The sequence below is a fragment of the Dendropsophus ebraccatus genome, chromosome 1, assembly GCF_027789765.1.
Source record: "Dendropsophus ebraccatus isolate aDenEbr1 chromosome 1, aDenEbr1.pat, whole genome shotgun sequence".
Taxonomy (NCBI): Eukaryota; Metazoa; Chordata; class Amphibia; order Anura; family Hylidae; genus Dendropsophus; species Dendropsophus ebraccatus.
Genome location: NC_091454.1, coordinates 135,394,999 through 135,417,956, shown reverse-complemented (window position 1 = coordinate 135,417,956; position 22,958 = coordinate 135,394,999). Strand labels below are relative to the sequence as shown.

General features: G+C 42.1%; 1 protein-coding gene across 1 annotated transcript in view; it reads left to right on the top strand.

The window, feature by feature from the left end:
* STRIP2 (striatin interacting protein 2) overlaps nt 1-22,958 on the top strand; it is a 43,559-nt gene extending 20,601 nt beyond the window's left edge. Inside the window, exons 15-21 of the mRNA XM_069979272.1 lie at nt 844-941; nt 1,790-1,916; nt 11,860-11,960; nt 15,151-15,217; nt 18,218-18,322; nt 18,678-18,882; nt 21,012-22,958. Of these exons, the coding sequence (XP_069835373.1) occupies nt 844-941; nt 1,790-1,916; nt 11,860-11,960; nt 15,151-15,217; nt 18,218-18,322; nt 18,678-18,882; nt 21,012-21,262 (954 nt within the window). The 3' untranslated portion in view covers nt 21,263-22,958. The remainder of the gene's footprint in view (nt 1-843; nt 942-1,789; nt 1,917-11,859; nt 11,961-15,150; nt 15,218-18,217; nt 18,323-18,677; nt 18,883-21,011) is intronic.

The window sequence follows — 22,958 nt, the reverse complement described above, 5'->3', positions numbered from 1 at the left end:
ATTATACTCCATATGCTGATTGTTATACTGTACAGTAACTTATAATATCACATATTCAGCTGTTTCTCATTGTTTGTTTCATCTGTTCTACATGTTATTCAGAATTAAAAAAAATCATTATTTTTGGGGTGTGGAACAAATTGTCTGCATATCAGTGATTTCTTATGGGAAAATTTGCTTTGGTTTAAGAGTGGATTTGGATTACAAGCACGGTCCTGGAACGAATTATGCTGGTAATCCACTGTATAATATTTCTAAAGGTGCTATTGGGATTACATTCTCACTAGATGTCAGTGCATCCATCTAGTCCACACAGGCAAAGAATTCCAATAGCAGAGATCAACTACAACAGAAGCATTGGCGCCTTTATAGTCCCATAGACTTCTATAGGGGTATACACACCATAAAAAGTGCATATTGCATTTATGCATATTGCCATTTTTTGGTGGTGGTTTTTCCAGTTCTTTAATAGAAATCCCAGAATCGCATTATAAAGAATCCCCTAAAACTGCCTATAGTGCTTTGCACTAAAATGAGAAAACTCTATAGAAACTGCCAGAAAGAACACCAAAAAAAACGGGAAAAACGTCTTAAATTTTTTGTTATGTTTTTTTTGTTTTTTTTTTGGTAGCTTTATAGCCAAAAAAACACCTTTGAGTATGAAGGAAGCCTTAACAAAGCCTTATCTGTTTTCCCAGGTATAGAAGCAGAGGTTGTGGAATATTTCATGTTTTCCTTGCTTCAGTTCTTTTAAATAACAGAAAGCTCAGGCTTTGTGGTAAATATAAATTGGGGACATGCATCTGGGTAATGTGTGTCACCAAATGTGCTGTACTTTTGCAGATTTCCCTACTGAAAATACTCCTGGCAGCTGCACCCACTTCCAAAGCCAAAACGGATTCCATTAATATTCTGGCTGATATCCTTCCTGAGGAAATGCCGTGAGTAGCACTACAGATATCTCCATAAGAAGATTTATTAACTTCCAGCAATGACTTGCATTGCTGAGAGCAAATAATTAAAGGGGTTTTCCAGGGATAGCTGATGGACAGGGTGCTTGAAGTAAAAACCGTGTATGCAGCTGGAAGCCTCTGCTCTGTACATTGTCTAGTGGGAGTTACTACTACTATGAATAAAAGCTGGGCTGCATTGACCCAGCATCACCACAACACAATGGGGTTGAGGCCTATCCTGTGGAAAACCTTTCAATGGGTTTTCCCTGACATCCTCCCCCCCCCCCATAGTCTTCCATTATCTTTTTGTCTATATGACATATGTTATAACATGTCTTTTAAAATATTCTCTCTCTCCTTTCTCCAGCCCCCTTTGCCCCAACATTTTTTTTAAACATGTAATGGGGAAAGTCATCTTTTTCTTTCAGAATGCAAGGTTTAACTCAAGTAGTAATAAAAGCCTGTAAGGGTGCATTCACACGTGCAGGATCCGTAGCAGATCTGCAGCAGATTTGATGGTGCAGATTTGATGCTGTGTTCGGTTATTCCGCAGCATAAAATCTGCTGCAATATAGTGTATGTGAAGCGAGGGTAGGCAGCGGATCCTCAGATTTGATCTAAATAACTGAACACAGCATCAAATCTGCACCATCAAATCTGTTGCAGATCTTCTGCAGATCCTGTACGTGTCAATGTACCCTGTAACTGTTTTTGGGGTAAAGATTTTTTGGAAGAAGCTCCTCAAACTATAGTGCTTGTCCAAAGACCGCTCATGCATATGCATTTCTTTTACTGTATATACCACTTTATCCCAGCCATTTGTATTGTGTCTTCAGGGTTACTGTACTGCAAAGCATGAAGCTAGGAATAGATGTGAATCGTCACAAAGAGATCATTGTCAAGAGCGTGTCTGCTCTGTTACTGCTACTGATGAAACACTTCAAGCTAAACCACATCTACCAAGTAAGCTATATTACACCTGCACCACATACTAGTGTTGTTGTATTCTGGAAATCAATAACCAAACCCATGGGTGAGATTCACTAATCTTTTATGATACTTAGCATAAACTTAGACTACACACAGTGTCGGACTGGCCCACCAGAGGACAATCTTTAGAACCTGCACTAACACTGACTGACTGACATGTCTTTTCTCACTGGTTCTTCATTGTTGGGCCCCCCAGGATCATATCCTCTGGTGGGCCCCAGATACCCCAGTCCGACAATAACTACACAGCCGGAGACTCAGAATTAATTTTTGGTAATACATTACTTTAATAAAGTTATATAACAAGTAATATAACTTTATTAAATAAATGTACAGTTTTTAGCTTCTATTAAACTACCATGTGACATAGGCCCCTCTGCTGTCACCCAATGTTTGTGACAGGAACTGCAGGGCTGTCCAAGCCGTTCCCTGCTCTGATCAAGCTCTGCCACACAGAGCTATATTATATACAGTACCTGGGGGAAGTCAGCCCACATGATTACTGTGTACAACAGCTTCTGCAGAGTAAGGGGTGATTGCTCTATTACCGCTTACTGTGCTAGTGGTTCTATCTGAACAAGCCATGATAGCAATCTGCTCGCTGTACAGAAGTTGCTGTACAGAAGCTGCCGCACTGCTACCTTGTTGGGCAGCTTCCCCCGGGTACTGTAAAAAAAGAATACAGGGGAATGGAACCCTACTCTGTATAGTGCTGTACAGCAGCTCGTGACTAAAGCAGTGACTCACAAATATTGGTGGCAGCACAGGGGACAGTGTTACTCCATACTTCTGCCATTTAACAGAAGGTAAATGGTAGCTAAAAAACTTCACATTTATTTTCATTAAATTTTATATTAAAAACTTTTTAATAAAGCAATTTATGAATAAAAAAAAATGCTTGAAATGTGTCATAAATTTGTTACGTCGTACCGACATTGTTGTTTGAATAGTTTTGCACTAAAATTTTGGCACGCAGTCTTGCACTTTTAACCATGCCCCCTTGTCAGATAAGGCAATTTCTCAAACACATAATAAGTGTGGTGCAAGGCATATGCACCAGTCTTTTTTGTAATTTTTCCTAAACATGAATAACTTAGAACTTCATGAAAAATGTAATACATGTATTATCTGGACTAGTAGTCTAGTATGTGGCATATTCCACTACATGGTGTATGGTACCAAACAACACCTGTAATTAACCAGAAGTATAAAGTGTTTCTTCAGAGACAGCTCATCATTTGGGTTGGTAAGCTTTTAAGCGTAACTGTCATTTCAGGGCCATTTTTCTGAAAATATTAAATATCAACAGTACAAGCGATTTTAAGAAACTCTGTAATAGGTTTTATGTACTAAAAGAGTTTCCTTCTGTAGTGAAAAAGCAATCTCCCAGCCTCCCCCCTCCCTTCAGAAGAAGCAGGATTTCTGTCTCCATTATGTGGCTATGGAGAGGGGAGGGGCTGTTAGAAGTGACTGAGCACGGAGGATTTCTGCAAAGCACAACACCCTGCAATCTTCTCTCAGTAAGTTCATAGATAAGCACTGACCTTTCTGACACCTGAATTTAGCGTTTTAGGTGCCCAGAGAGTCTACAAACAGCTGACCTTCATGTCACCTCTTCCTGCTCCCTCATCTCTCCCAGCCCCTCCCCCCTTCATAGGCTTACAATGGAGAGAGCAGAACCCGTCTTCACTGGCTTCTCTGTAATGAAGACGTGTTTGCCTGATAATGCACAGATAAGAAGTCAGGGGGGGAGGCTGGGAGATTGCTTCTTGAGTACAGAAGGAGGCTTTTTTGGCTGATGAAACCTATTACAGAGTTTCTTTAAATCGCTTATACTACTGATTTCTGCAATAAAAAAAAACATGACAGTTACGCTTTAAAGGGGTGTTGAAGACTTTCTATGAACATGAAAATAATTTTATACTCCACTACCTTGCTTCCTATGATCAGTGTGTCTGTCAGTCTGCCGGGTGCTGAACATTGTCAGGTAGAGGGAGGACTGTGTGAGGGGAAGTACAGATCCCCCCCCCTTCCTTCCTGATGCTGCAGTCTGGGCATCCCTGTACAGGCAGTAGCTTCAGTGAATTGATTGTAAATTTATTTCCTTTTTATGCCACTATCTATGGTGAGCTGGTCTTTGAAGTGACAGGCCACTCAGCCAATCCCTGAGCCGAGAAGGGACACTGCCGCTGTCAGTGATTGGCTGAGCGGCCTGTCACTTCAGACACCGTCTCACAAGTTCCAGACACGGCTGCAGGAAGCAGGTAAAAGCTAGAAAAAAAAACAGGAGTGTGGACAGGTATGTATAAAGTTTATTTTATTTTTTTTGCACAGTCATCAGCCATGCATCACTATTGCACATAGCGATGCATAGTTGGCGGTCAATGATTTTTCATTATGTTGAAATAATAATAGTGCCTAAAATGGGTAGTTCACAAAAAATTTCTTTCAAATTAATTGGTGTCAGAAAGTGGCAAAGATTTGTAATGTACTTCTATTAAAAAAAATCTCAAGTCTTCCAGTACTTAGCCGCTGTGTGTCCTGCAGAAAGTGGTGTTCTTTCCAGTCTGGAGGGCAGGATAGGTTTTCTATGGGGATTTGCACTGAACCCTCCCTCTACTGCTTAGCCCTTGACACTTTTGACAAGCACCCCCAAACAGATTTGACGCCCCCCCCTTGTTGTGCTTGCACCATTATGAAGTTGCAATTGTACCTAAAGGTGTCTATACACTTTACACTAAAGTTGGCTAAACATGCCAGCAGGTTTGGCCTGTAATATAAGGTGTATGGCCGCCTCCCAACTGTCCACCTACCGATGATGTCAGTAGACACAAGGGTTGGGTGTGCTGGATTTTGCCACCCCACTGTTAGATAGATAAAATAAGATGGGGTAGATAGAAGATGAGAGATAAATAGTAGATAGATGATAGATAGGAGATAGACAGATCCAGTAGGAAATACATAACTAGCAGCTCATGAAGTATCGTGGATTGCACATATACTATAGGAATTATACTAACATTAGAAAACAACCAGCTGACCCCTTTTAATGTCCAAAAGCTTATTACATATACCACCATTATGTATAAGCAAAGATAGTCTGGTTAAAGGGGTTCTTCAGGATTTAGTTTTTTTTAAAAAACATGTTTTTATTAGAGATTAGAGTTTTCAGTTATAAACATAGAATAGCAGTCCCATCAGACAAAGCGGTAGTACAGAAAGACAGTACATGATACAGATATAATAAGTAGCAACACACAAGGTCTTAGCTTTGAGAGTAAATTATGAAGCCTTACAATGGTAGTAGGCAATGTGAGTCTCCAAAAGTCTCGTTTTCGGAGACTTACCGGGTGGCGGCCCGCAATATTACCCTACGAGCTTCAATTTCAGGAGGTCCACATCCATAAACCTCAAGTTTAAATGGCTGAGTCTGGGTGAGCTGACATTAACTTTTTTTAGTAGGCAGGGTGAACAATGCAAGGGGGGAATAAAGAAACATAACCAACTAACATTCCATTGGTCTTGTTTGTTATTGAGTGTCCACATAAACCTATAAATGATAGCAACTATTTTGTTATACATAATCTCAGGTGAGGCAGGGTTGCTAAATGTTAAGGGAATTGCTCGTGTGTGCCTCTGCCCCAACTAACCAACTCAAGTCCCACCAGTTGGTCAAATCTAGCCTCCCAGTCTGGTATACTAGAGGGATCCATCGAGTTCCATTGCAGCTGAAATTTTTTGATGGGAGCCACAGTAAGGGCTGAAGGTTAGAGATGAGCAAACCTCGAGTATGCTCGAGTCGATCCGGACCCGAACTTTCGGCATTTGATTAGCGGTGGCTGCTGAACTTGGATAAAGCCCTAAGGCTATGGATACAGCCAATGACTATATCCATGTTTTCCAGACAACCTTAGAGCTTTATCCAAGTTAGAGCCGGCGGCTTGGTTACATCGCCAACTTAAGCCAGACGGAGACAGACCTGCCCTAAACAGGACGAGTTTTCTACCATCTAGAGTACAACTTGTATGAACTCTTTTGGATTTTAAAACACATGAGAGTGAGAGGCTAGTGTGGTTACTTCTTTTGGCAAGAAAGTTACCCCCAATTCCTTTTCCCATGCATATAAGTAAAATGGTCTGTAGGAAGAGGGTGGCAACCATAGAGTAGAATACAAGCTAGATAGCAATTAAGGAGGTAGAGTAGGTGTAAAAAATCAGCTCATCCGTATATTATACATCAAAGTTACCTGACTCCTATACGTCTGCATCGTATGGGCAGGATACCTGCGCCTACATGTCCCAAATGTCAAATGAAGCCGGACGATTTTTGGCATATGATTTGGGCTTGCCCCTGTCTGCAGGCCTTCTGGAAGGAGGTGGTGGATACTCTCACTGCCATGTGTCCTATGCAAGTGCCTCTTGATCCTACAGTGTGTCTTTTTGGTGCATTGAGTGAGAAGGTGTGGACCCGTGACAATATAATTTTTCTGTGAGAAACCTTGTTCCTTGCGCGCAAGGCCATTACGTTGCGATGGATAGACAAGAGACCACCTGCACTCCCTATGTGGATCTCTATAGTTAGTTCAGTATTGTCTTATAAACACTTGATTTTTAAACATAGAGGTTGCCCCAACAAATTTGGGGAAAGTCTGGGACTCTTGGTGTCAATCCCCCCTGACACTTATTTCAGAATTTGAAGTACCTACGAATACGTAATATAGCTCCTCTGTGTATGGAGAAACACCTCACTCCCTTTGTATATGGAACATGTTAATCCGCTGTTTACTTTTGTTTACATTTGTTTCTGTGGTTGTCCTGGAAGGACTGTATCCTGGACTCTTGCTAGTGGGCGGGGTTCTAACGCATACCTCACCTTTTTGTGCTTATATTTGTCACATGTATATTGTGTGAACTTTGTTCATGTAATTTTATTATGCAACTCCTAATAAAAAACGAGTTAAAAAAAAGAAAGAAATAAGCTCATCCAGCCAGGTAAGGGCTGGAAAGCAGTATACAGTGGTACCTTGGTTTAAGAGTAACTTGGTTTAAGAGCGTTTTGCAAGAAGAGCTCACAGTTTTTCAAAATTGTGACTTGGTTTAAGAGCATTGCTTTGGATTAAGAGCTCCTGGTATTGGGTGGGAGCGTGAGTGGGGGAGGGGCATGGCCTGCATAGCGGGGTCTGCAGCACAGTACTCTGACCCAGGAAGTCTTTCTCACCTTCCAATTTATAGCAGATCCACTTCAGGCTGGGGCTTGCATCAGGGAACAGGACTGTGGGGGTAATCTCTTTATAGCTGTAACCCCTCTCTCCCCAGACAGAGAGTGCTGCTATACTGCGTCCACATCTGCCCTGCTCATTCCTTACTCCATACTCCCTGCAGTCTCTGTCAGTCCTTGTGTTTCCCATCCTCTCCATTCCTGCTATAATGTTCCTGCACTCACACTTAGCTATACACACTGCTGCTATAATGTGCTTGCACTCACACTCAGCTATACACACTGCTGCTATAATGTGCTTGCACTCACACTCAGCTATACACACTGCTGCTATAATGTGCTTGCACTCACACTCAGCTATACACACTGCTGCTATAATGATTATAAAATGATTTTTGGGGTGTGGAACCAATTGTCTACATTTCAATGATTTCTTATGGGAAAATTTGCTTTGGTATAAGAGTGGATTTGGATTACAAGCACGGTCCCGGAACGAATTATGCTCGTAATCCAAGGCACCACTGTATATTTGGATCAGAACTTACGACATATATTTGAGATGTCCACCAAGGCAAAAAATTAGTGTCATAAAAAAAAATCATAAAGTCTATACACGGATAGACTTTGTAGTAGATAGGACACTATTTACCAGAATAGAATCCTCTAAAATAAGCTCCATCACATGGGTGAAGCATTCCACAATATCAATATACATAGACTTATACATAAACAAATGATAGTCCATGGAGGTTGAATAACTACATAATATTAAGGCATCCCAAATATAAAATAGCTACGGAACAGACCATATCAGATTATTTTCTCTCCGACACCCAAGGCATCTTTAATGTGTTGGCTGAATAATTAAAGTCCCTATACAATTTAGCCGATGATCCAGAGAAGCACCAACCTACTACTCCTCTTTATACCCTCATTTTTAGACAAATGAACTCCCCCCCCCCCCCCCCCCCCCCACTCCGCAATTGGAGGATATTTCCAACCCAATTACAGATTCTGAGGTACTATCAGTCTCAAATCTCTTAAGACAAATAAGGCTCCGGGTCCAGATGGCCTAACTAACAGACTGTACAGACTATGCAGTATGAAACTAGCCTCCTACCTATCTAGAATTTTTATGATATCATGACCAAGGGTTCACTTTTGAAAGAAATGTTTCAAGCATTGATCATGACCTTACCAAAACCTGGGAAAACTCTGGATATTCCCTCCAATTTAGGCTAATTTCACTGCTAAACGCAGATTTAAGGTTATGTTCCAAAATTTTGTCCCTTCAACTTATGGAGGGTTTTTTTGCCTCAGATTATACACATAGACCAGGTGGGCTTCACTAAAGAAAGGCAAACCTTGGACAGTACGAGGTGAATGCCTTCTCTGCTCCTCACGGATGTGGAGAAGGCTTTCGACCGGGTTCATTGGGGATACTTATGTCAGGTGTTAGGAAATTTCAGCCAAACCAAAATTTTTCTAACGGCCGTAGTGGCTCTTTACACAATTCTCTCTGCTAGGGTTTATACATCTTGACACCTTTTTGTAATGATTTTTCTATTACCTGCTGTCCCCGATGATTTTTACTCTTGTCATGTAGCCATTGGCACAAATAATAAGAACATCTCCTAATATAATGGGCATTAAAATTACGTCAACAAACCATAGAATAGGACTCTTTGTGGATGATGTTATTCTATTCTTGCCATCCCCAATGGAATCCTTTAAGGCTCTTGACCTAATACTGAAAGAGTTTGGCATGGTTAGTTTGTATAAGGTAAACACAACTAAATCACTGATTTTAAATATGGGTATCCCACCACAAATTCAGGCGTCTCTACAATCTAACTACCTGGACGAATGGGCAGATACCATACTTGGATATTATACTTCCCTTTCCTCTTAAATCACTGATTCCGGCCAATTGCACCCAACTAATTGCAACAATGGCTAGAGAGGTGGAGTCTTATGCTAAGCTTCCACTGTCTTAGGTGGACCGCGTTGCCTCAGCAAATTTCAGGATTCTTCCTGTCTTGTTCCCGCAGATTATATTAGCTCGCCTAAAGAAAATTATTATAGGCTTTGTGTGGAAGGGACAAAAAGCTAGAGTCAAAATCGATACCTTGTGAATAGCACTGTCGGACAGAGACTTGGGGTGCCCCTTGGTAAGAAATTATTATTGTGCTTAAATCCTGGATCAGGCCAAGCACTGGATAATGGGAGACACACTTAAGCATTGGCTAAATATAAAAACCCGTATAATAGGTTCACATCCTCCTTACTTTCTGTTATGGACTAGCATAGTACCTGGTAACACTATAGTAAGTAAGATGGGCAAGTTATTCCCTAAGATATGTGCCACACTTACTGTTTGGCCCAAGATTACAATTCAGATGGGGATATTACCTCTAAGATTATTTAATTTACCATTGGAGGCGATCCAACAGCTCGTACTTGGCTTAGATCTCAGAGTATGGATATCTCAAGGCATACTTACCTAGGTTCAACTATATTAAAGTACCCAACTCATTTTTGAAAAATCTCATAGGATTACCAAATATCCCTAAGATTTTTCTTAAAGGACAAGTGCCATGAAAAACTTTTTCCCAGTAATTGAAGCACATTACAAAGTTATATAACTGTGTAATATGCTTCAATCACCTATCTGCCTCCCTTCCCTGTCTTTTCCCCCCTCCACCCCCCACCAGGAAGTGTCCTGACTCACACAGACCTGATTACTGTCGTCACCCTCACCAAGCTCTTCTCTCAGCTCCTTCTCCTGTTACACTAGCCTCCCTCCTCCCCTGCCTTGTCAGGTGACAGGCTTGCTCAGCTTCCATTGGCTGAACAACTGCAAGCCATCACTTGTCACATCTCACTTGCTTATCTTCCCTCCGACTGACTCCGGCACATAGGCAGCTCCCCCCTCCCCTCATACCCTCTCTCCTGCTGCCCTGGACTCAGTGAAGGAGTCATGTCACTAGAGAAGATAAGCTGAGCAAGCAGAGTCACCTGACAAGGAGGGGGAGGCTGCTTTAACAGGACCTAGAGCAGCCCTCCTGCTGATGCTTGGTGACGGTGACTACAGTAATCAGGTCTGTGTGAGTCAGGACACTTCCTGGTGGGGGGTGGAGGGGGGTAAAAGACAGGGAAGGGAGGCAGATAGGTGATTGAAGCATATTACAGAGTTATATAACTTTGTAATGTGCTTCAATTACTGGGAAAAAGTTTTTCATGGCACTTGTCCTTTAAGTAGCTACAGATAGGGCACTTTGTGAATGGACTGACTATGGGGAACCCGCTGCCGATCTCTATGTGAAAAGATTTTTTCCCTGACCCCAAAAAACTAACAACATTAGTTGGCTTCACCATACCCCCCCCCCCCCCCCCCCCCCCCGGCTCGTCTAGCATTTATTTCAAAATGGGAAAACAATCACAAAGGAACAATGGATGAACTGTTATAGAATACCACATGCACTGTCGAGATGTGTGAATCACCTAGAGCAGGGGTCTCAAACTCAAATTTACCTGGGGGCCGCTGGAGGTAGAGTCTGGGTGAGGCTGGGCCGCATCAGATTTTCCACAAGAAAAGCTCTTACAAAAACATTCCAATGTCATCAAATGTTTTTATTTTTTTTCATCTGTTAAAACCCCTACCTCTCCCCCACACACAGAACTATCACTCCCAGCCCTCCTCCATACACAGAACTATTACTCCCAGCCCTCCCACCCACACACAGAACTATCACTCCCAGCCCTCCCACACACACAGAACTATAAGAGAAACAGATCGCTGATCTCAGGGAGACCAGCCAAACGACAACACTGCCGGCTGCCAGTGAAAGCGCTCAAAGCAGTGAAGTCCTAGGTGCATTGCCCCCTGGGAAACATAAATATGCAAAAGAAGAACCCATGGAGCCTCATCAAAGAGTCTCGAAACACAGGACTAGCCAGTTATCCCTCCGGGAAGGACCCAGCCAAGGGGTGGCTCTTGTAAGGAAACCACCATGTTAAGTGGCCCTATAAGTCAATGTAATGACAAGGGAAAAACCAAGGCCAGGTATCCATCCACATACAGCTGTTTCGGGGTGTTGCCCCTCATCAGTGTGGAGCAGGATTCTGGCTAGGTGGGAGCAATGCCTCCGGAAGGGACCCAGCCCTCTGCCGGAGCCCGGGAGGAGGACGGGGCACTCCGGCAGAAAAACGGCACATCTACCTTCTATTTGTAGTTGCATGTGCAGTGCAGCTCTCTGCCGGAGCACCCCCGGGCCGCACTTACAGTAAACTTACCATTGAGTTGGGGGCCGCAAACTAGCGTCCCGAGGGCCGCAGTTGGCCCGTGGGCCGCGAGTTTGAGACCCATGACCTAGGAAGGTCATGTATAGGTGGCATTTAACACCATATCGTTTATCTAAGATATTCCCTGGTGCCTCTCCCATAGAGATGCCAAAATAGCATGAGCTCTTTAATGCTTATGGTGGACATGTCCTCAAATGTCCCAGTTATGGCAAGCTATACACAATTTCGTAAATCAGGTTTTGGGTTATAGTCTTTCCTGAAATTCCCCTATTTTCAGGTGAAAGATTCACTTTAAGAATTCAGAAGGATGCCCATTCCACCTCACTGTATACTGGTGGCCTAGTGGTATTGCAGTTTGTGGTTACTTGCATTATGTAACATTCCTGTTTTGCAGTTTGAGTACGTCTCCCAGCACCTGGTGTTCGCAAACTGCATCCCTCTGATCCTGAAATTCTTCAACCAGAACATTATGTCCTACATCTGCGCCAAGAACAGGTAGGAGCAGAGGCTGCATATTTGCTGATATTTCATTTACTCACATACACAGTAAATAGTTGTACCTGTTTTTCCCTTCTGACAAGTGAGGGGCGGTGGGATTGACATGCAAACTATAATAATAATTATAATGTGGTTTATTAGAGAAGCCGCCTTAACATGTTATTTTATATTTTCCACAGTATCATAAGGTCATAAGGTGAACAGATCAGGCTTCTGTTTCTTTGTTCAGTTTTGGAAGTCCTTATGACAGCAGTTTTTCACAGGGTTCTCATTTATGCAAATTCTTGTCGTGTCTGATACATGTGCATAGCATTTGCCATACCTGCTGTAGATCAGTGTATACACGATGTAAAGAGCTCCCTCTGTTGTTGAAACTTGCTCCATATTATAGCTGCACTCTGCCGCTGGTCCCAGTTTTGCAGTGGTCCCAGCTGTCAACTATATGGAGGGACATCGTGTAGCAGGCAGCATAGCCTGGGCATCTTGGCTTTCCCGGCCACACGCTATTTTGTGCTTCCTAGTCGCACTGCCCATCATTTCAAATGCACCAACTTTGGGGCCTTTAGAGAGAGAGATGCTGCTATTTAACTGCCCACAGGATGATTTATATGCTGGTACAGAGCGGGACCCACAGGGGTCCAGCGGGTGCAAGAACAAGAGGACACAGTGAGAGGTTAGTTAGAAGAAAGATCAGAAGCAATATGAGAAAATATTGCTTTACTGAGGGTAGTAGATGCTTGGAACAAACTTTCAGCAGATGTGGTTGGTAAAGCTACAATAACAGAATTTAAACCTGCCTTTGATAAACATTATAGATGAGCGAACCTCGAGCATGCTCGAGTCGATCCGAACCCGTACTTTCGGCATTTGATTAGCGGTGGCCGCTGAACTTGGATAAAGCCCTAAGGCTATGTGGAAAACATGGATATAGTCATTGGCTGTATCCATGTTTTCCAGACAGCCTTAGAGCTTTATCCAAGTTCAGCAGCCACCGCTAATCAAATGCAGAACGTTCGGGTTCGGATCGACTCGAACACGGTTCGCTCATCTCTAATAAACATATATCTATCTTAAAATAATAGGAAGGGAGATACTAAAAAGGCATACTAGATGGACCAATTGCTCTTTTTTTTTCTGCCGACAATTCTCTGTTTCTATGGCCACGCCCCAAGATTTAGAGATTTAACACCTTGATAGAGAACAAATGTTTCCCCTGCAAGGGTTAGGGACAGTTCCGTTAATTACTCACATGTCATTAGGCTGCCTGTAGTATCACAGCATACATACATTAACATAATGATACCAGCATGATACCCAGTGTTCAAAACAGCCTCCTCCACTGTCCACCCAGGTATTGAAGTAAATGGGCTCTCCCTTAATATCCAGTTTCAATGGTGAGCTCATAATGGGATATCAGCCTTTCCCTTGCTGAAGATAGGACAAGGAGGTCTTTAGTGGGCAGATGTCAGACTTTATGACTGCAATATGTGATTGAGCCCCAACTCCCAAGCAACATTAAACCAAACAACACAAACACAATTTTATTTAAAAATGACATGAAACTAAAAAACAGCAGACCCCTGACTGGAGTCACCCTCCAGCACACAGGTGAGGTAAAAACCCCTGTGGAGGAAACCTCGAGGGAGGCATGGCTGGAGATTTGCCCCTGACCTTAGAGGGTAATACACATATAACATAGTTTAAGATGTTGTACATTTTATCTGATTTAAGCCCTTGTCATGATCGCAATACTCGCACCTTGAGTTAGACATTGACAAAAAGTGGCCACCCTGGTGTTTCCCTATTTATGTTCCAATACTCGCAACCGAGTGGGACTTAAGGATTTATCAGGGTGGTGTGGTGCTCTCCCTATCATGGAGGCACCCCGTGGCAACAGGCTAGTGATATCTGGCTATCCCGTGTTTTGAGACTCGCAACTGAGGTTCCACGGACTCCTGTTTTGCATATTTAAATTTTTGGGGGCATCAGTGGAGACTCTTGATTGAGTACTTCATTGGAATTTTTTTCACTGTTCTCCTTGAGTTCAGTGATAACTGTGTTTTGTTGGTTGATTTACAGACAAGAACATAACAAAAATAGACTATAAATATACTAAACTGGATGTGTGAGAGAGATCTGGCAGCCGTACCTGTCACCTTATTAATGGCTAAGTGGAAGTACCATTTCTATCTTTCATATTCAAGTCAACCTGTGGTGAAGATTTGGTTAAAGAGGTAGCCTAAAGCAGATGACCCCCATTTCCCCTGCTCGAACCTCCAAATTATGTCAAGGGTCGGGCAGAGTAACGTTGTCATGCTCAAAGTCCCTAGGTGCATCCAAAATGACAGTGACCCAGACAGCGTGCCTTTTTTATATGGAACCTTCTGTATGGCATAGTGATTGTCCTCACAGTTTACGGTTGCCATGGTGATTATAGTTATTCACACTGATTTGACATATGAACCCTTTAATGACTGGTGATGCACTTTACTGTAGAGGTCATCAAACAAAATTTTGACCAAGCAAGTAGCTTATGGTTAGGGCAATAAGCACACTCAATAAGAGCTTAGAGTTTACACAGGTAGTTTTAGATGTGATATGTCCGAGACTGGCCCTGTAACCAGCACATACCTCCCAACTTTGATAACCAAAGAGGAACCCATATGGTTCTCTACACTTACACAATCTGTACAAGTCCTACAAGCGCTCCGTAACTATCAGTGACTGCACTATATACAGCTTCTGTGATTGTCATGTTGTCATGGTATACTGCAGCTTTTAACCTGTGCAGTCCGCCAGCATTTCCTTTGCTTTCTCGCTCTGCAAGAGGCGCTTGAGTGACGTCCGTCAAAGAGCCAAAACTAAGCTGGAGAGAGATCTGTGACCGCAGGCCTGTAGTCTGTGGCTACAAGAGTAACTGCCAGGGTGCCTAGTTTTAAGGTGTGGTCGCATGTACTGTAGCTAGGGGCGTTCATTGGCACATCATTGCTGCGGCACATTAAACTAACACTGGCTGATGCTCCTGGAATGATGAGGGATTTATCAGGTGAATGGTTTTCCTGTTTGTTTTTTACATTATTTCCTGAAACCCTTTATAGTGGTAGGAATTCATAGATTTATAAATGTTAAATTTCAAAATAAGCTGAATATGTTTTATTTTTGTGTTTCTGCTTAATTTGTTTTCTAGTATTTCGATTCTGGATTTCCCATCTTGTGTTGTCCATGAGTTGCCTGAATTAACAGCTGAAAGCCTGGTAAGAGATCTGTAGATGACAGCAACTCTTGTTTGTTTGAATCCGGGCTGTGGAGTCGGAGCTAGTTTTGATTGGAGTCGGAAAAAAATGTTCCAACTCCAGCTTTAAAAAAATCTTTAAAGGGAACCTGTCACCCCGGCACGGGGGATGACAGGTCCTCTTTAAAAATTGTAGAATTGAATTTTGATATGAATCTTACAAGTTTTGCTCATGAATATATATTATAATCAACATTCTAATAGGACACTGGCCCTATTACATAAGGGTGGTCATGGAAAAGTTGTTGGTCACTATTTGGCAGTTTGTTTCTGAACTGGAAGAGTCCATTGTGTGGGGGGAGATCGGTGCTGTTCTCTTCCTGGATGCTCAATGACTATATATGAGCAGCAGTGTAACATGAAGATATCCTGTGTAATATAGAGGAGGAGGAGAAGACCTAAGTAGTGTAGGTATAACTTCTGTCCTCAGTGTGGGGTTTTCTCTCTGGGAGAAGATTGTGTTTTTCTTCAGTGTTCTATGGCTGCAGTAGGCTGTGTGTGTGCTATGACTACAGCAGGCTGTGTGTGTATGCTGCAGCAGGCTGTGTGTATGTGTGCTATGGCTGCAGCAGGCTGTGTGTGTGCTATAGCTGCAGCAGGCTGTGTGGGGGTGTGTGTATGCTATGGCTGCAGCAGGCTGTGTGTGTGCGTGCTATTGCGTGCCCCCACAGTGACCTTCTATATCACTATGTGTGACCCCCTGTATATCACTATGGCTGACCTCTATATTACAGGTATCTGGCATTGTTAGCAGTGTTTTTTTAAGTATGGTGAATATTTAGTTAGAAACATAGAAGACTGTCAGCAGGAAAAGACCACCTGCTCCATCTAGTCTAGTTCTGAGTTGTTCAGGACATGGAGGCTGGAGACTGGCTGCATCCACTGCACAGAGAAGCTTCCTTTGTATGTTTCAGAAGTCGCCCCAGGATCATGTAATACATTAGGGAGAAGCTGCTGAGCCAGTTTGATAAATGACTTCCCTGGTATATGACTGGCCATTTATGAAGCAGCAGGAGTCTGTGTCGGTCCTGATAAAATTCAGGAGTCTGAGTTGGAGTCGGAGCTGCGGCTTACCGACTCCACAGCCCTGGTTTGAATTGTTTTTTTGTGTGAGTAAACAGCTGTATGGTGGCTTTTAGACCAGCAAGTGTGTACAGTGCATCACTCAGCTCTCAGACACTGGACTTAAGTCATCAAAGACTGTTTGTTTTTCTAGTGCATTTTCTTTGCGCATCTCATTTTTTAAAGCAAATTTACATGAAAATTGTAGGCTATGTGAAACATATTTTCAGCATTATAATACAATGAACAATTTTTAGATACCTCACCCTTAAACAGGTTATCCAAAAAATAAAAGTGCAGGCAATGTTTATAAGTCTTAAGGCCGAAACTCTTGCTTACTGAGCAGGTTGATAACTGTGTGGGCTGAGTACAATGTCAGTACAATGTCCATACAGCCCTTGCTTTAAAGGGGTAAAATAAAGATAATACTTACCTCTCTACACTCCTCCGTTATTCTCCTGACTCGTCTCTGTGTCAGCAACTGTAGCCGGCGCTTCTGAACTGTAATTGACACCTCTGAACCCATCTCTACAGTGACAGGCCGCTGAGCCAATCTCTGACTGAGACAGGACATTACCATGGCCAGTGATTGCCTGAGTGGACTGTCATTGCAGAAGCGGGTTTAGAAGTGTCAGAGGTGGCTGCAGTCAGTTGGGGCCACAGAGAAAAGGAAGGAGGACATGGGGAGCTTGGAGAAGTAAGCATGGCTTACTTCTCCACGCCCTGGGGCTGGCAAACAATGATTTATATACATGTTAAAAGACCACAGTGGTCTTTTATAGGATGGTGGTCAAGTATGCATACTGCTGCTCAATTTATTTAAGGGACAACTGACACCTGTCCCGCTTAATCAGTGAGATATTCCCTATCCCCTTTAAAAGAGTTGTCTCACAAAGTCAAACTGTGAATGAAAGAAAATTGATGAAATCACTGTAGCTGCTATAGAGGCTCTGTAGTATTATATGGTGACTGTTCACATTAATTCTGTGTAATACATGAAGGGTCTCGGTACACCACAGTGGGTGCTGCTTATACTTGGCAACTGTCCAACCTCTGTTTAGGCCCTTAGGCCATATTTAGGATGATATTTTATGCTGTTTTACTCTTGGCCATTATGTGTATTCCTATACATATATACAAGTCAAGAACTGAACATTTATGAACCCCTGTGATTATGGTTGCAGTATTCTCTGTCCCTGCTGGTCTGGTTTGTCCTTGTTTTTTTATTGACTTTACTAGTAAATGTGTGAAAAACAACAGCGTGTGCATTTAAACATCAATTCCACACAGTATTGGCTATAGAATGTAACCAACATTTGTTAAGGTGACCCTTAAAGGAAATGACAACTACTGCAGAATATTAGTATTTCTCTACAATTTTTGCTGCCACCAAGTGGCCAATTGCTGGTAACACAATACAGGTACATCTCAACAAATTAGAATATCATCAAAGTTAATTTATTTCTGTAACTCAGTTCTAAATGAGTGATCAATTTCAAGAGTTTATTATTATAAATGTTTATAATGATGGGTACAGCCGAGTACAGCCAAGAATAGTCTAAAGTTCTGTAGTTCAGACCCTAACAGATTGTTAAGAGTTATGGGAAGCACTCAGGTAAGTGTTTCACGTACCATCTCGCTGACCACTGTCTCCTGCAATGAGATAAAGATTACAGAAAGCTGGGGGATGAAGCACTTAGCTGAGTACTTCTCCCAGCTCTAACAATCTGTTGGGGTCTGAACACCTTGACCAATCAAAACTTCAAAATCTTTGACACATGTGAAATATTAAAGTGAACGGAACAGTAACAGATTTTAAATACATATATAAAGAGTGTGTCTTGTAAAGGAAAAAAAAATGTTTATGAACAATGTCCATGTATTTTTTTTTTCCTTGCAGGAATCAGGAGACAACAATCAGTTCTGTTGGAGAAATCTATTTACCTGCATTAACCTGCTGAGGATCCTAAATAAGCTTACTAAATGGAAGCACTCCCGCACCATGGTAGGTGTGCAACACAAATACTGGTTGAGAGTTATCTGTAGGTATAGCTTTATTTGTAGGCACTGTGAAGAGGCAGGGGTGGACTTAACACTACAGATACAGTCTCTGGCCATATCTCTGGTCTAATGTAAATGACTAAGTGGCTAACCCTTAGCAATATGCTAAGACTGAACTCCCGAAATCCCCTTTAACCATCTATAAGTCACTCTATTATCCAATATTGAGTTCTAGGACAACACAAACATGGCACATGTCTTCAAAGAATACAAAACCTTCTCATAGTAGTTGTAGTCCTTTACATATACCTTTTTTGTCATTTTAATGCCTATTAACACACACCTTATTCTTTTGTCAGATGTTGGTTGTGTTTAAGTCTGCCCCCATTCTGAAACGTTCCCTAAAAGTAAAGCAGGCAATGATGCAATTGTATGTGCTAAAATTACTGAAGCTCCAGACTAAATACCTGGGGAGACAGTGGAGGAAAAGCAACATGAAAACTATGTCTGCCATCTATCAAATGGTGCGTCACAGAATGAATGATGACTGGGCCTATGGCAATGGTAAGTAGGTATCAGAAGCCACATATTGTGCCACTGTTAAAATCTACAGGGAGTTTCTTTATAAATGCCTTGCTTTACAGATTTTTCTATGGTGTAAAGTGTACTTGTTGATTCATGTCCTCAGATAGGATCAGAATCCAACTGGTTTCCTGTATGGGAGAGCATTGTGTTGCGGGAGGTTAGATGATTGCTTGTTATCCCCTATCTGGGACCCTCCTCAGTCCTGTGCCCCATTCATTCTTCATTCTTTATAGCACTGCTAAACATTTCCAAGTTTAGTGCAAAGAAATGTTTAGCAGCCCCATAGGGCCCCATGAATGGAGCAGTGGTTATGCAGGATCAGTGATGTTTCAACCATTGCTGGGACGATTGCGCCCTGTTTTTGGGATCGGTTGGGGCCTCTGTGGTCAGACTCCCAGAGATAGGATAGGGGATAACTAGGGTATAAACTTTAGGGTGCGTTCACACCTACAGGATCTGCAGCAGATTTGATGCTGTGTTCAGTTATTTAAATGAAATCTGCTGCAGAAAATCAGCTGCAGATCCTGTAGGTGTGAACGCACCATTAAGCAGTTAAATCTAATTAAACCATCCCTACTTCTCTTGACAATCACAAAGGATCCCTCTCATTACAGTCAGTTTTAAGCACCCTAGACTAATTTGCTGCAGAAAGGTCTGAAGCCAATCCACATGAAAATTCATTCGTATTTAGAGTAGTTGTGGAATTGCTAGGGAAGTGCTGCAGATTTGGTGCAGATTTTACCATCCCTATTGATGTCAAGAAGGAATTCCATGAGAAATTTGCAACATAAATTAACATTTGCAGTGCCTTCAGAAGGCACGAGTTATCGTGCAGCCAGGCTGCATGAACAATCCCTGTATGATTTTGTTTGTTTACACAGGGAGATGTATAATCGATTGCTTTTACGCCCCCACACAAAACATGTGATCAGCTGAGGATCTGGTGTTTTCCCGCTCCTCAGCTCATGGCTGACAGTTTTACACGGGCTGACAATTGGCCAAAGGAGTGTTCCTAGCAACGCTTTTTGACAATAATCGTCCCGTGTAAAAGGGCCTTGATTAGTGTTAATTTTCCATACAGTGCCACTACAGGGGACATTGAGCATTATACAGTGTCAGATCAGTTGGTTGTCTGTGTAATGCAGAACAGGTCTTCTAGAATTAGGGCGATCGGAGCGGGGGTGGCGATCGGAGCGGCGGCGGCGTGGCGATCGGAGCTGCGCAGGGGGCTGCGGTTGACAGGGGGGACGGGCTGCGAGCGGGGGGGGGCGGGCCGGGCTGCGAGCACGCGATCGCAAAAGATTTTTCCATACGATATATCGTACCGTCTAAACGCTGATCGTTATAAAAAAAAAATTGTTACTTCGAAATCGTTAATCGTGCGATCGGGCCAATTATTGCTCCGTGTAAACTTAGCATAAGGGTCCATTTACACAGAAAGATTATCTGACAGATTATCTGCCAAAGATCTGATGCCAAAGCCAGGAATGGATTTGAAAAGAGAGAAAATCTCAGGCTTTCCTTTATGACCTGATCTCTGTTTATAGTCTGTTTCTGGCTTTGGCTTCAAATCTTTGGCAGATAATCTGTCAGATAATCATTCTGTGTAAATGGACCCTTATGGTGCATTTACACAGGCAGATTTATCTGACAGATTTTGGAAGCCAAAACCAGGAACAGGCTATAAACAGGGAGCAGGTCATAAAGGAAAGACTGAGATTTCTTCTCTTTTCAAATCCATCCCTGGCTTTGGCTTCCAAAATCTGTCAGATAAATCTGCCTTTGTAAACGCACCATTAAAAACAACAATCAGCTGATGAAATGATCATCAGTTGATCGTTTCTTTAGATCCAGACCTAAAATCATCAGGTCAGATATCTAGAACCATTTGTTAAAATAGGGCAAAAATCAGGAATCTCCATGATACCAACAGCTGCAGAGACTACCGCCACTACAGCAATCTAATAATTCTGCACAAATCAGTGAACACAAGGAAAGTATCACTATGTATCTATACATTTTATTTTTTCACAGTGAACACATTTTAGTTATACAGAGTCAAGTTGAATAACATTTTGATCATTTTCTTTTTCCATTCATTCCATCAGATATAGATGCTAGACCTTGGGACTTCCAGGCTGAAGAGTGCACCTTGCGGGGGAACATTGAAAGTTTCAATAGTCGGAGATATGAGAAGAATCCTAACTGGGAGTTTGCCCCAGTAGATAACTGTTTGCAGAGTGTTGTGGGTCAAAATCTTGAACTCCCAGAAGATTTCCATTATACATATGAACTGTGGCTAGAAAGGGAGGTGTTCTCTAATCCAATTCAATGGGAAGACCTTCTCCAGTATTCCTGAGCAATGAATGTAATAACTACTGTCAGTCCTTTTCTTGGTCCACTGTTTGGATCAGAGCAGATAATACAGTCATTGAAGCATTCTCTGACATGTTAAGGAGCAGCAATAGATTTGTAGATTTGAGTAACCATAAGTTTATCCCCATCATGTTTCCTTTGCAGGGATTCACTGTGAAGCTGAGATAGCAGCAGAGCTAAACAACTAATCCTGCAATCCTACACCTCGCTACCGACTTAGAAATTCCCACCTATCAGTCAGTCTGGGCTATGAGGTGCTCAGATTGCAACCTTTCCATAGCAAGACAACACTACTAAAACCCTGCTGTATACAGTAGTAGTAGTTTCCTGGTTTTAGCAAATAAAGCTTATTTATTGTTCAGGGAAACACTATCTACTTTGTGTATTAGCTCCGCACAGTTTTTAAGATCTTTACTTGTAGTCATTGAATGAGAACCTTATAAGTTTCTTCCTTTACTGGTCATGTGAGGATTACTTAGGTGCACAGATCATTATGTAGCCTCCTCTTATAACAAGCCACATATCTCTGTGTACATGACAGGCTTCTCTCCACAAAGGAAGCCATGAAATTTACAATCAGCGACTTAAAGCAGAGATCTTAAAGCAGCCTACTGAGTGCTGCAAATTTCCCTTTAAGTTCAAGCGGATTCAAAAGTTTGCTATGAGGCCCAGCCCTTTGTAGATGCGCTCCAGGATCTAAACCTTCAGCATGTCTGGATGACGTGAAATGTTTAAATGACAGTAACTCTCAATTTTTATTTGCAAAAACTGGAATACCCCTTTTAAATACACTGGTATTTTTAAATAATAATGCCCTAGTCAAAAAGCTGTCAATATCCCAGCATCACTTGTGAGGCATAAATGAAAAGACCACCAAGCAAGAGTTGTCATTTACTTATCAGTCATTTTGTATCTAATAGCGATTAGTTAATTTTACATCTTACATCGCCTAATAGACATCACAGGAAAGTCTTCTAACTTTTACGTTGTGTTTTCTATATAAAAATGCAATACAGATGATCAGCCCCATTTGGAAGTGTCTCTATTGATAAACTGACTGCCAGCCACCCCATCCTACTGTCACCTGTTATTTGCTGGGCAACTGAAGAGGAAATACAGCATTAAAATCAGAGATGCTCTCTAGCTCTTTGTAAGAGCTTTCTGCTTTAACAGCAGTAGACCCTTGCCTATATGCACTATGGAAAGTGGTTGTGTAAAGCTTTCTCTTTAAACTGTCACTGTCATAGGGACATGGCAAAAGTTTTGATGTGTCAGGGTGTTCACAAGAACAATACCGGAAGAGGGGCTTGGCTGAGCGGTTCTCGACTCGCGACTCTCACCATCCTGCTGCAGGAGATGAACGCTGTAGTTAGTTTATGGAGTCCTCTCCTCCAAATCAGTAAAAACTACTTATATTTCAACCTAGCCAAAGTTTTTTTTTTCAGTGACAATTTGAGAATATGAATCCCTTGCTGGAAAACCTATTGATGAGGCATTCTTTTACTGTAAAACCACTGGAGAACCTCGAGCCTGACGTGTTTCACCTCACCAGGCAGTATTTCAGCTTTATTTACTAGATAGTTACAGGATGCACCAAATGGCTACAGTTTTTCAGTTTCATGTTATTGAAGGTTTTTTAATATAACAAAATGAATAAAAAATTAACAGTATTGCTTAAA